This window comes from Microtus pennsylvanicus, chromosome 22, assembly GCF_037038515.1.
Source record: "Microtus pennsylvanicus isolate mMicPen1 chromosome 22, mMicPen1.hap1, whole genome shotgun sequence".
NCBI classification, from domain to species: domain Eukaryota; kingdom Metazoa; phylum Chordata; class Mammalia; order Rodentia; family Cricetidae; genus Microtus; species Microtus pennsylvanicus.
In genome coordinates this window covers 4,497,626-4,510,289 of record NC_134600.1, presented here as the reverse complement: position 1 = coordinate 4,510,289, position 12,664 = coordinate 4,497,626, and the positions used below count along the sequence as shown (strand labels likewise).

Here is a 12,664-nt window from a genome sequence, read left to right as displayed (position 1 = left end):
GCTGCACGGAGTTAGCCCTGCACCTCACCGGCTGCAACACGAGGGAGAACCGGCCCTGCTCCTGACTAAATGCAGCACTTGGGAGAGCAGGCCCTGCAGCTCACCTGGCCAGCAGAGTGGATCTGACCCCATTGGCCCGGGTGCAGGTGAGCTGACCCTGAAGGCGTGAGACTGGGAGAGCTAGACCCGCTGTCACATGATGGCACGGGTGAGGGAGAAATAACCCCCTTGCCCCCCCCCACCCGCTACCTACGGCAAGTGAGGCAGGAACGTTGGTCCCAGGGTCACAAGAATGGGAGAGTTGATCCTGAACCTCACCAGCTGCAGCAGCTTTGGAGCCTGTCATAGAAACGGGCAGTAGTGGTGCAGGCCTTTAATCCCAGCCCTTGAGAGAAATCCAAAATGGGAGGAGACAGCTCTCAGACACAGCCTCATTCTGAGATTTCTAGAGGCAGGAGGGCCATTTCGGACTGAGGTAGAGGTGAGAGCCCGTGGCTGACTGTTTTGCTTTTCTGACCTCCAGGTTGAACCCCAAGTTCTATCTCTTTGTTTCTATTAATTGTGGTACACTCAGCCCTCAGCCAGGAGGAAGAAGGGATCTAATTGCCCTGTGGGTGGTACCATGTTTGGTCCTGTACATCAAAACTTAAGTGAAGCTGAACACCACATTTTCACTATAGAAGGTTTTTTTTTCATAGAGTGTAAACTTTCACGGCAAAACTGAGAAAGGAACGTGACTTTTATTCTCATTCCCAATCTCTCTCTTTCCTCCTCCCTCTCACTTCCGTCCTCCTTCCCCTCTTCTCTATTTATTTACTTGTCAACAGGGTGCCATAACTTATGCTGAAAAGACAGAAAATTAGACAATAGCTTTTGTATGGCTTATTGTTCACCTAACCATCATGAAAGAGGGCCGAGTTGGATTCCTTTTACAAGAACAAGCAGCTTTCTTCTATTTTTATTCTCCTTAGCAAAATCCCGTTAATTTCCCGTCGTTTAGAAGATACTTGCTCCTTTGACCCTCCTACAACTGAAAACATATGACCTTAGACTCTTGCTACCTGCAGAGCAAGCCCAGTTTCCAGGCAAAGCAGACCCAGGACTCGCTCATGGAGGGAGAGGTCAGCAACTACGTTTCCCAGCATGCCCTGCTGGGAGCACAATGGAGCGTGGCGTCATCCTGGTCACGTGGTGTCGCGTTTCCCCGCGCGCTGAGGGATTCCGGCTAGGGTCCCTCCCCAGGCGGAGGGCCCTGCTGGGCCGGGAAAACTACAATTCCCGGCATGCCTCACCACGGGTGCGCCTGCGTACGGGAGCAACCCTGCTGGCGAGCGGGTTGGTTTAAAGCGCTGGTTTAGTCCCATGGAAACAGACCTGCTGGCCGGGGGACAGAGCTACAGACTGGTAGATGGATTAGGGGTGAGGCTGCCTGGGCTGGTCGGGAAAAAGAAGCGGGCGGCGCAGGGGAGAGAGCACGCCTCGGACCAAGGCCATCTGTCCCTTTCCCTCCCAGTCCCGCCCTCCAGACCTCGAGGGCCTTGGTTTAGCCAGGCTTCAGCCTTCTTGCTGGGTGTGAAAACCACCTCAGGCTACTTGGCTTTGCTCGGACCCTAATGGCAGGAGGGTGGCCGGTGGCTGAGACCTCCTCATTAGCCACCCTTCTCCCCTTTAAATAGACAGGTTTTTTTTTTTTTTCAGCATTAACGTTTGGTTTTCTACCCCTGGTTAGCCTCCCAAGCTTGCTTCCAAGACAAGAGGAATTTTCATTTGTGCATAGTTTCATGCCCGTGCTGGAATAGATCTTGTTAAATATTTATTGTGGTGTTTGTTTGGCCTCCAACAGCAGCCAAGGCACTATGATGTGAGGATCTACAACACAACCAACTAACAAACAAAACAAAACAAAAACACAGAAACCTAATGGCTGTCACCCTACTTGAAGACATGCTAATCAAGATGGGACGCACACAGACTCTCGGTTTTTCGTGGACTACCCCAGGACAAGGGAATGATAGGCAGGGAGGAAGAGGATCAGGGGGACTTCCACTCGGCTGTCTTCAAAGCACTATCTGTGATAATATTTTGGTTTTTTGAGACAGGGTTTCTCTGTGTAACCCTGCTGTCCTGAACTCGCTCTGTAGACCAGGGTGGCCTAGAATTCAGAGATCCACCTGCCTCTGCCTCGGGAGTGCAGGGATTAAAGGCGTGCACCACCACCCACTGGCTCCAGGCACTATTTAGGACGTGTCACACGCCTGTTAGTTCCCTCTGATAAAAACTGCACGCTCCTGTTCCATAAGATCCTTCCTGATGCAAAGAGCCGATGGTCCCCCATATCTGAAAACCCTTCTGAGGCATGAACACAAATATGGTGTCAATGCTTCAGATACCATGGCAACCCCTTCCTAACGACTTCTTTCACGGTTTGATGGGGACAGTAGAAGCTTCACCTGCACAAGCCAGGTTAAGACCTCTGGTGCTCAGAAGGGAATATTTTGCAATCTGAAGAGCAGAACTTTGAGCCAGAAGGCAGAAAGAGATATACAAGACTCAGGGTGGTAGGAACTGGGGGTGCAGCACAATAGGGTGCTTCCCAAGCCCATTCAGTGGTATGTGCCTGCAGTTCTAGCATTGGGAGGCTGAGACCTGAGGATAAGACGCTCAAAGTCATCCTCAGTGCACAGTGGGTTTGAGGGCAGCTTGGACAACACAAGACAACCTGCAAGCCTAACTAATTAACTAGCCAACTATGCCTTAATGAAATTTATTCATCTCTACCTTAACAGACCCTTACTGGTAAGCTTCCATGTTTTCTGAGGTCTCAGAAAGGTAGCTTCTTTTCTTTTGCCACCTCCTTTTTCTCTTTTTCTGATATTGACATCAGACCCCCCCCCAAAAAAAAGGTCTGCCCTTACCACTGCGGGCCTTCTCACAGTCTCTGAAGACTGAGACCTGTGTAACTCCTCTTAGGAGTCCATGGCTGAGCTTGTCTTCTGTCTTTATTTTTCCACTCAGAAACCTAAAAGGCCAACACGAACATTGGACTTGATATTGAAACAGATGGTTCAGCCATTTAGAGCACCGGCTCTCTTCTGGCGGGCCTGGGTTCAACTCCCGCCACCCGCGTGGGTGATAGATACAGATCTAACTTCATTCTTCGGCGTGTGGATATCCAGCTATCCTAGCACCATTTGTGGAAGATGCTTTCTTTTCTCCAGTGTGTGTTTGTGGCATCTTTGTCAAATATTAAGTGGCTGAAATTGTGTACTTATGTTTGGTTCTTCTAGATTGGTTTTTCTACCGGGGCCATATTGTTTTTATTACTATAGTTGTATTTATTACTGTATCTTAAGTTCTAGAACTGTAATCCTTCCAGCATTGTTCTTTTAGGTTAGGATTGTTTTTGGCTCTCTGGGATCATTTGTGGTTCCATTTGAGTTTTAGGATAGTTTTTTTTTCTTTTTCTGTGAAGAATGAGATGGGGATTTTGATTGGGATTTTATTGAATGTCTAGTTTTCGGTAAAATGGACATTTTCACAATGTTAATTCTGACCCACGAGCATGGGACGTCTTTCCATTTCTAAGTGTCTCTACTGCTTTCTTCGGAGGTTTATAGTTTGATTGTAGAGGTCCTTCACTTCCTTGGTGAGAGTTGTTCCTAGGTGTTTTGTTTTCTTTGAGTATATTGTGAACGGGACTGTGCCCATGATCTTCTCTGTGTGTTAGTGACATATAGGAAGGCTATTCATTTGCAGAAGTTGATCCTTTTTTCTGCCATGTTTCTGATTTTATATTGTTTTATAGCTTCTGGGTAGAATTTTTGGGATCCCTATAGTATCATATCGTCTGCAAATTGGGATGGTTTGAGTACTTCTCTCGTGTTTGTCTTCCTTTAATTGCTTCCTCTTGCCTTGTTGCTCCAGTTGGTACTTTGAGCATAGCGTGGGGATAGTGGACATCTCTGACTCGTTCGTGACTTCAGGGTGATTTCTTCAAGATTTTCTCCATCTAGGATGATGTTGGCTATGGGTCGTGCCTGTAGCTTTTATTGTGTTGAGATGTATATGTTCTCCCTAGCTCGATACTCTCTAGAACTTTTGTCATAACAGTATTTTGGATTCTGTCAAAGACTTTTTCTGCCTCTATTGAGGTCATGTGATTTTGTCTCTAAGTCCATTGATGTGGTTTATTACATTTATTGAACGATCCCTGCATTCCAGGGATAAAGCCAACTTTGTCTCAGTGTATAATCTTTTTGATATTCGTTTAAAGTATTTTATTGTATATAAAGTATCGAGTCTATGTTCATCAGGAATATTGGTCTTTGGTTTCTTTCCTTCTTCCCTTCCTTTCTCCTCTTCTTGCTCTTCCTCCTCCTCCACTGTTGTGTCCTTGCCTCGTTCGGTTAATAGAATGTTACTGGCTTTGTAGAAGGCATACTCCTTATGTTTCTAATTTTCTTTTGAATAGTTTAAGGACTGACTGTATGTCTGTTCTTTGAGGACTGTTCTTTGAATGTCTGCTGGAAATCGGTCTGGCTCTGAACATTTTTGACTGGAAGGCTTCTTATTACTATTTTAATCTCCCCATTTGTTATGGGTCTGTTTAGGTTGTTGACTTCTTAGCTTAATTTTGGTGGTTCGCCTGGATTTAGAAGTTCATCTGTTTCTTTTGGCTTTCCCAGCTTTATGTAGTGCAAGTTTTAAAAATATTCCTTTGTAATATTATGAATTTTTGATGTCATTTGTAATATTTCTCTGTTCATTTTTATTTGGTCATTTGGGTCCTGGCTCTCTTTTGGTTAGGCAAACAAGGGTCTGTCAATACTGTTTACCTTTTCAGAGGAGCTAGCTGTTGGTCGGTTCTTTGTATTAGTTTCTTAGTTGTTTCTATTGCGTTGGTTTCTGTTCTGATTTTTATTGTTTCTTGCCATTGGCTGTGTTTGGATTTCCTTGTTTTCCTTGTGTTTCTGATTTTTTGAGTTATATCATTAGTCATTTCGTTGTGCTCTTTCTAATTTTTTTTAAAACGTAGGCACGTAGAGCTACAAATTTCCCTCATAGGACGTCTTCGTTATGGCCTAGAAGTTTCATTGTCCTGTGTTTTTATTTTCATTTAGTTCCAGCAAGTGTCTCTTTCTTGATTTATTCTTTGACCATTTCATCATTTTTTAACGAGTTATTCAATTCCTCTGAGTTTGTATATTTATTAGAGGTTTTTCTTTTCGCTGTCAATTTTAAATCTTAGTGCATTATGGTCAGACAGGATACAAGGTGTGATTCCATTCTTTTTGAGTTTCTAAAGGTCTGTTTTTGTATCCAGAATGTCATCTATTTTTAGAAAAGCTTCTATATGCCACTGAGTAGAATGTGTATTCTTTGGTGTTTGGGTAAAATATACTGTAGATATTGTTCCATTTGATATATGATATCAACTAATTCTGATGTTTCTCTCTTTAGTTTTTTGTCCGCATGACCCATCTCTTGGAAAAAGTAGGGCATTGAAATCACCTACTATTAATGGATTGAAGTTAATCTGTGTCTTTACAACCAGAACTAGATTTTTTTTAAATGAAATTGGGTTAACCTCAAGTTTGGTGCACGTATGTTTAGGATCGTAATGTCTTCTTGGTTGTAGGGATAAGTCCCACCCCTTAGGGGACGTGTTCGCCTCGAGCTAATGTTTACCTATAAATCTGTCGAGTGTGCTTGCAGCACTTGCTTCTGCTTTCCTGGTCTCCGCTTGCAGCACTTGCTTCTGCTTTCCTGGTCTCCGCAGGAACGGTGGTTCTGTAAGTCTCTATTTCGCCATTAATCTGTATATATTTTTACAATCTGTCTGTATTCATTTACGCCGTTACATTTTGGTGCCCAACGTGGGGCTCGAACCCACGACCCTGGGATTAAGAGTCTCATGCTCTACCGACTGAGCTAGGCGGGCTAGCGCTTGTCGGGGGCAAAATTAAGGTCATTGATGTTATTATTGAAAAGTGTGTGTGTGTGTGTGTGTGTGTGTGTGTGTGTGTGCTTTTTGGCTTTTCGAGACAGGGTTTCTCTGTGTAGCCCTGGCTGTCCTGGAACTCACTCTGAAGACCAGGCCGGCCATTCATACTGTGTCCTGGTGGGGCTTCTGGTCCCGCAGCCTGGTTCTGATGCAGCTGTGATATGTCTCTATTGTTCTGTTTATCAGTAAGACTCAGAAGTCAAAGGCTGGGGTGAAAACCTGCTAGCTCAGGTTGGCCTTGCTTTTTGGTCAGAGACACTGCAAGAGACGCATCTCTTCCCTCATCCCAGAACCAAGAGGGAGCTCAAACTCCAGTTCCCACCCTTTATTCCTGTGGGTCTCTATACAAATTTCTGGCTTCTCTATGTCCATTTCTGGTCAGCCAGTCACTGGTTCCTCCCTCTGATTCGAGGTATAACTTTATTGGGCACTCACAGGAGTGTCAGGGTGCAATCAGAATATCCCACGACAGTTCTGAGTTTATGATGGACAGAGCAGGTTGGGGAAGCAGAGTCAGTGTGGGGCATAGGGGTTGGAAATGGCTTGAGTGGAATGAAGTCAGTAGACAGAGGCCCTGGCGGCATAGACAAGGATGTGCGCTCTGTTCCAAGCCTCCAGCTCTGGGTGGAAAGGTCGGGTACAATGTGAGAGAGTCCTGTTGTTTGGGGAGCCTGGGCCAAGTGTAGAGCTGCTTTGCAACGAAGGCACAACTAGGCTGGTCACTGGCTGTGGGACCCAGGCTAAATGTGGGTGGTGGTCGGATGAGGCCGGGGCAGGACCCAGCGTAGACCCCGGAGAATGTGAGAAGTCTGGGTGCCAAGTTGAGTTTTATCATATATGTCTATGACTAAACAGTGTAGTTTAAATTTTTCTAGTTTTCAGTTTTCTAACATAGAGTCCTGACTATATATCTACATATTATATGTATATTTTACCACCTCTTCACTCAGTTTGTTATTTGGATATGACTTTAGTAATTTTTTACTGCTGTATGGAATTTTGCACAACCCTGAACGGACACTTGAGGGTCACAGTATTTTAGAACTATTATAAGTAATGCGTCTATCAGCAAACTTATGCAGATAGCCTGGTATGCATAAGAAAAGGAATGAGCTGTTTGCTGTTGCTTTAACAAAATCTTGGGTGGGTTTTTCTGTTTTGCCACTTTCCAGCTTCCCACTTCAGGCTTAAAGCAGGATTCATTCTGTGCCCCTTTGTGGAGGCAATTAAAGGCAGTATCTTCTAGTGGGTGATAGCCATTGGACGGAGTCTTTGCTTTTAAGGTTCTGTTTCTTAGCCTGAGCTACAAAGCTGTGACTCAGAGGGTCTGCCGCAGGGCCATGGATCGTACAAGTGTGTCTAGCGTTTTGCTGCCCCTGTTCTGGGCTTGTCAGATCCAGAGGATGAGAATAAATGAGGAACTGCAGCAAAAATGAGAAACTTTGACTTCAGCTTCACGTCAGCAGATGTGTCCTTACCTCACAGCTCCCTGAGCATTCTCCCAGTTACCAGGAGGCTCTCCTTGGTGACGGCCAGGGCTGTCCTCTCACTGGTCAGCCATCCCGGTCCACAGTTGTTTCCAAGGGCTCCTAAGCTTGACACTGATTTTTGTTCCCCCATGGTAAGGTGAGCCAAGTGAAATGGGCGTGGGAGATAGGGAGCAGTTGTCGGGTAAGAGAGTTTTCAGATATCCCTATGATCCGTTATTAACACATTCCTAAGAATAGATTTGATTGAGAGTGTACCCTTACAGCGGCTCCTTGGTCATTGTCCACTGCCGCCTGTTGTGTCTCACTTCCCAGTGCACTCTAGTGCCTTCTACACTGTTCTCTGTGTCCCCTTTGAGCTCTTTCCCCTTCTCACCTGCAGCTAATCCCACAGGTTAGTCTTTCCTGTGCTGCAGGGGTGATCTTTGCCTCTGAGATAATGCTTGTCCTATGCTGTGGGATTTCCATGCTGTGGCCACTGAGTCTCACCTTCCTGAGGGACTCCAGTGTTAAAGGTATACCTGCAGATCCCCTTCTACAAATGTTCCCTTAGAGAGACTATAGAAATGTCACCATCGCTCTCTCTGTTTTCCCACTAGCTGTTGCTAACAGCACTCCTGGTACTATGGAGTGAACTGGCAGCCGGGAGAGACTCTGTTTGTACTGAATGCAACAGAGAAAAGAACAAGCAGACTGGGGTTACCTCAGCCTTTTGGAACTCTTTTGATTATATAGAAACCTCCAACTGCAAGGCTTAGGGGTATAGAATTTGGCGTTTGTCTTCAGTTTTGGCTTTACTCTGGTCTAATTTTTTTTTGACATATCCCAGTTTCCCCCATTTTGGAAAAGAAATATTTACGCTATACCATTCCATGTTTGAAGTGTGCAACTTTTCATGTTATAGTGATGTGGGGTTCCCCTCTGTATGCTGTGAATATGTGTTATTACCATTGGTTAATAAAGAATCTGCTTTGGGCCTATGGCAGGGCAGAATAAAGCCAGGTGGGAAATCCAGAGATATAGAGAGAAAGTAGATGGAGTCAAGGAGACACCATGTAAGCTGCCAAAGGAAACAGACACCAACCTTACTGGTCGGCCACAGCCCCAGGGTGATACACAGATTAATAGAAATGGGTTGATTTAAGATGTAAGAGTTACTTGGTAATAAGCCTAAGCTGTTGGCCAAGCAGTGCTGTAATTAATATTGTTTCTGTGTGATTATTCAGTTCTGGGTGGCCAGGAAACAAACAAGCAGCCTCCATCTACATTATGAGAACTCACAGTTAAGAGACTTTGGACCTTTAAAGTTATACTGAATTAATTTTATGCTATAAAACAGTCACAAACCTTTGGAGACGAGGATTAGAAGGTTATTGCTTACAATTGATGTTTTGGTGTCAAGTCGACAAGGAATGGAATTATAATGGATAGTGTTACTAACTTGACAGAATCTAGAATAACCTAGAAGATGTGCCTCTCAGCTGTGTTCATGGGTCATTTTCTAAATTAAGACTGAGTAACACCAACCCCTGACAGGAGTTTTGGACTCTCTAAAATGGGGAAGTGGTCTTACTTATCATTGGGTTTCTTCTCTGTGATTGTGGATACGCTGTTACCAGCTGTTCGGAGCTCCTCTTGTCTGGACTTCTCTGCCACAGTGGCTTGTACCTTGTACTGTGGAAGGAAGTAAACTCTGTCCCTTCTAAACTGATTACGTCAGAGTGTTTCAGCGTAGTGGCAGGAACGGAGACTAGTTAATTTGGGAGTTAGAATCCACCACTATTATGTTGGAGATCATGATGGGCAGGCAAGCATGATGCTGGGGCAGAAGCTGAGAGCTCACATAGCCAGTTACAGGCAGGAGACAGAGAAAAATAACTGGGAAAGATTGTGAAACCCCAAAGCCCACCCCAGTGACACAGCTCGTCTAGCAAGCCCACGCCTCCTAATACTTTCTAAATAGTTCTACAAGCTGGGAAGCAAGCATTCAGACTTATGAGCCCATGGGGGCCGTTCTCATTCAAACCACCACAATGGCAGACTGCAGGGGAGCTTTGAAAACTCGGCCTCATATGGGAGAAAGAAATGACGGGGGCTGTAACTTCTGTTCTTTCACATCAGAAAACCGGGTCTCTTCCAAATCTCCTTTATCGTTTCTGCTTGAAGTCTCGTTGGCTGGTGCGCATCACCGGGCACGTGGTCTCTCTAGTGTCTTTTAGAGAGAAGACAGAGTCAGTGGTATCTGCACAAGCCTCATTGGACACCCTTTCTCTGCTTTTTCTCTCCCTACATCCAACTTTGTAAACACACATAAGATTAGCAGTTGACAGAAAATAGTGTGGCGGTAGCTGTGTTATTTCTCCAGGGTGCTGCCCCATCTTTCTAACCAATTCTGTAGGGCTCCTTCAAGGGCCTTCTTCCCTGCCACATGGGAAACACCATCCTGGCTAATGTAGTAGTGTGAACAGGATCCTATGGCTTTTTCCCCCCCTTTCAACAATGTTGGTTGTGGTTTGAATGGGAATGGTTCTCATAGGCTCATGTATTTGAATGCTTGCTTCCCAGTTGGTGGAACCGTTTGGGAAGGACTAGGAGGTGTGGCCTTATTTGGGGGGGTGAGATTTCAGAAGCTAGCACCATCCCCAGTTAGCTTGCTCTCTCTGCCTCATGGTATAAGTTCTCAGATACTGCTCATATGCAGTACCAAGGCTCCAGCATCAGCCTTTTGGAGGACACTTACTAAGCTATGGCGTTATAATGGGGACAAGTGGTAATGATAGAGAAAGCTCCCTCGGAAGTCTCAGGTCCCAAGTATGTGACTAGTAAAGCAAGTGGGGTGGAATAGATTATAACATGACAGCCAAGCACTCAGCAGTCCCGGTAACATAGCACCGCTGCATAGGTCTCACTGTCCACTCACCGTATGCATGGATGCTTCATGTCATCGTCACTCCGGGACCCTGACCCACGGAGCAGATCTATCTGGGATGCTGCTTATCTTATGAGGGAGGAGAACACAGACAGTGAATGAGACGTTGTCTCTTAAAGCTTTTCTTCACATTTGAGCCAAACGGGACCCACACCCATTCCCTAGTAAATAGGACAGAAAGTACGATCCTCTCAAGGAAGGGCCTGTGACTGTTTCCCACAGTGAGAGAACCTGCTCTGCTCTCTCGTGACCTTGTGACCTTAGGTGAATATGGAAACTACAGTGTGCAGACCAGTCCTGTCTCCAACCCACATCAACGCCACGGCTTCAGAGACGTTCACGGTGCTTCAGCAGAAGATGAGAATCGTTGAGGAGCAGACCAGCTCTCTGAGGGATGACCTGATCATGCTGGGCTACGGGGACAAACGGTAACGGGAAGATTAACTAGACCAAAAAGCAGAGGAGGTAGATGCTTCTGGAAAAGGTTTCCATGTAAACTTTGACACAGACACGATGTTAGGTAGAGTTGCTGGTCTGTGATAGAGTACGTGTCTTTGTTACTTTTCTGTGGTTATAAAGGCACCTTATCAAGGAAGTGGCTTATTTGGAGCTTATGGTTCCTCAGGGCTACAAGTCCATAGTGGTGGACTGGGGGCAGAAAGCATCAGGCAGCTGGGGCAAAAGCTCACTTCTTGAGCAACAACGGGGAAACAGAGCAGTTACAGGAATGGCAGGAACCTTTGGAGACCTCCAATTCCACCCTCAGAGCCTTACTTCCTCCAACAAGTCCACACCTCCGAGCCCTCCCCAAGCAGGGCTCTCCCCCAGGGGATCCGGTCCGCAGGTGCTGGAGACTTGGGGCAAGTCTCATTCAGAGCACCAGCATATGTCAGTCAGATCTCTGGTGCTATGACAGATACCCGTGAGGACGTCTTGAGGGAAGGAGGATTTGCTTTTGGCTTACCATTTCAGACATTTGCGTTCTTGGTGTTGAACCTGTCACTGTGGGTCCGAGGAGAGGCAAGGCATCATGGGAGAGAAGGCGTAGCAGACCTGGTCCTTCTCGGTGGCCCAAAGGATAGGGCAGGGAGAGTGGGGGGGAGACAGAGTTCCTTCAGCAGACCACAGCTCCTAATGGCGCCTTCAGTGTGACCTCATCTGTGTTAACTCTCCACTGTGTTACCTACCCGTGGTGGGGTCTACCGGCTGGACCAGTGAGCTTGAACATTGGAGCCCATGGGGAGCACTTTATATACAAACCATAACATGCAGCCACAAACACTGCTCTCGATCTTATTTGGAAATAGTTAAAAGAAGAACTGAAACGATTCATGCCATTAATTTGTTCTTCATTTTTTCTTTTCTTTTTTTTCCTTTGGTTTTTCGAGACAGGGTTTCTCTGTACCTTTGGAACCTGTCCTGGGACTAGCTCTTGTAGGCCAAGCTAGTTTGAACTCACAGAGATCCGCCTGTCTCTGCCTCCTGAGTACTGGGATTAAAGGAGTGCGCCACCACCACCCGGCTGGTCTTCAGTTTTTCTATCATAGTATAAATTAAAAGATGGTGTTTTGGGTTTTTGTTTTGTTTTTGTTTTTTCAAGACAGGGTTTCTCTGTAGCTTTGGAGCCTGTCCTGGAACTAGCTCTTGTAGACCAGGCTGGCCTCGAACTCACAGAGATCCGCCTGCCTCTGCCTCCCGAGTGCTGGGATTAAAGGTGTGCACCACTGTAGGCCCATTTTAAAAATGTGTAGCCCAGGCTGGCCTCGAACTCTTGATCCTTCTGCCTCTGCCTCCTTCAGCAAATCCTACCAGTGTGTGCCACCACAACCAGCTTTTATTAAAAACAAAAACAAAACCTACCGAGAAACCCTGTCTCAAAAATAAATAAATAAAAATAAAACAATTAAAAGATGTGTTTGAAATCCTTAACTATTCCATGCCTTAGAATGAGAAACCATTGTAGAACCCCCCCCCCCCGCCGCCGCCCCATATTGCTCGACGTTTTTGTGTTGTTTTCAAGTGACTTGCTAATAGTAAGGCACATGCACCTTTGTGCAGCCAGTCCAGATCTCCTTCACAGCTGCACGCAGGGGCCTCTCAAGGCCTCCATGCAGAAACACCCCGACATGCCTGGCCTCCGCAGCTTTCCTGAGTTGAGGAAGAAGAATCCATGACCCCTTTCTTCCACCCTTAACTCTAAAGCCAGAACCACGTGGCCAAAGCTGCCAGGCTCTGCTGCTTGCT

The 12,664-nt window shown here is 46.0% G+C and overlaps 1 protein-coding gene across 3 annotated transcripts in view; it reads left to right on the top strand.

Annotated features, from left to right (window-relative positions):
* Positions 1-1,362: 1,362 nt before the first annotated feature.
* Ccdc150 (coiled-coil domain containing 150) overlaps positions 1,363-12,664 on the top strand; it is a 74,028-nt gene continuing 62,726 nt past the window's right edge. For all 3 annotated transcript variants that reach the window (XM_075956009.1, XM_075956007.1, XM_075956008.1), the window contains exons 1-2: positions 1,363-1,419; positions 10,685-10,848. In XM_075956009.1, the coding sequence (XP_075812124.1) occupies positions 1,363-1,419; positions 10,685-10,848 (221 nt within the window). The remainder of the gene's footprint in view (positions 1,420-10,684; positions 10,849-12,664) is intronic.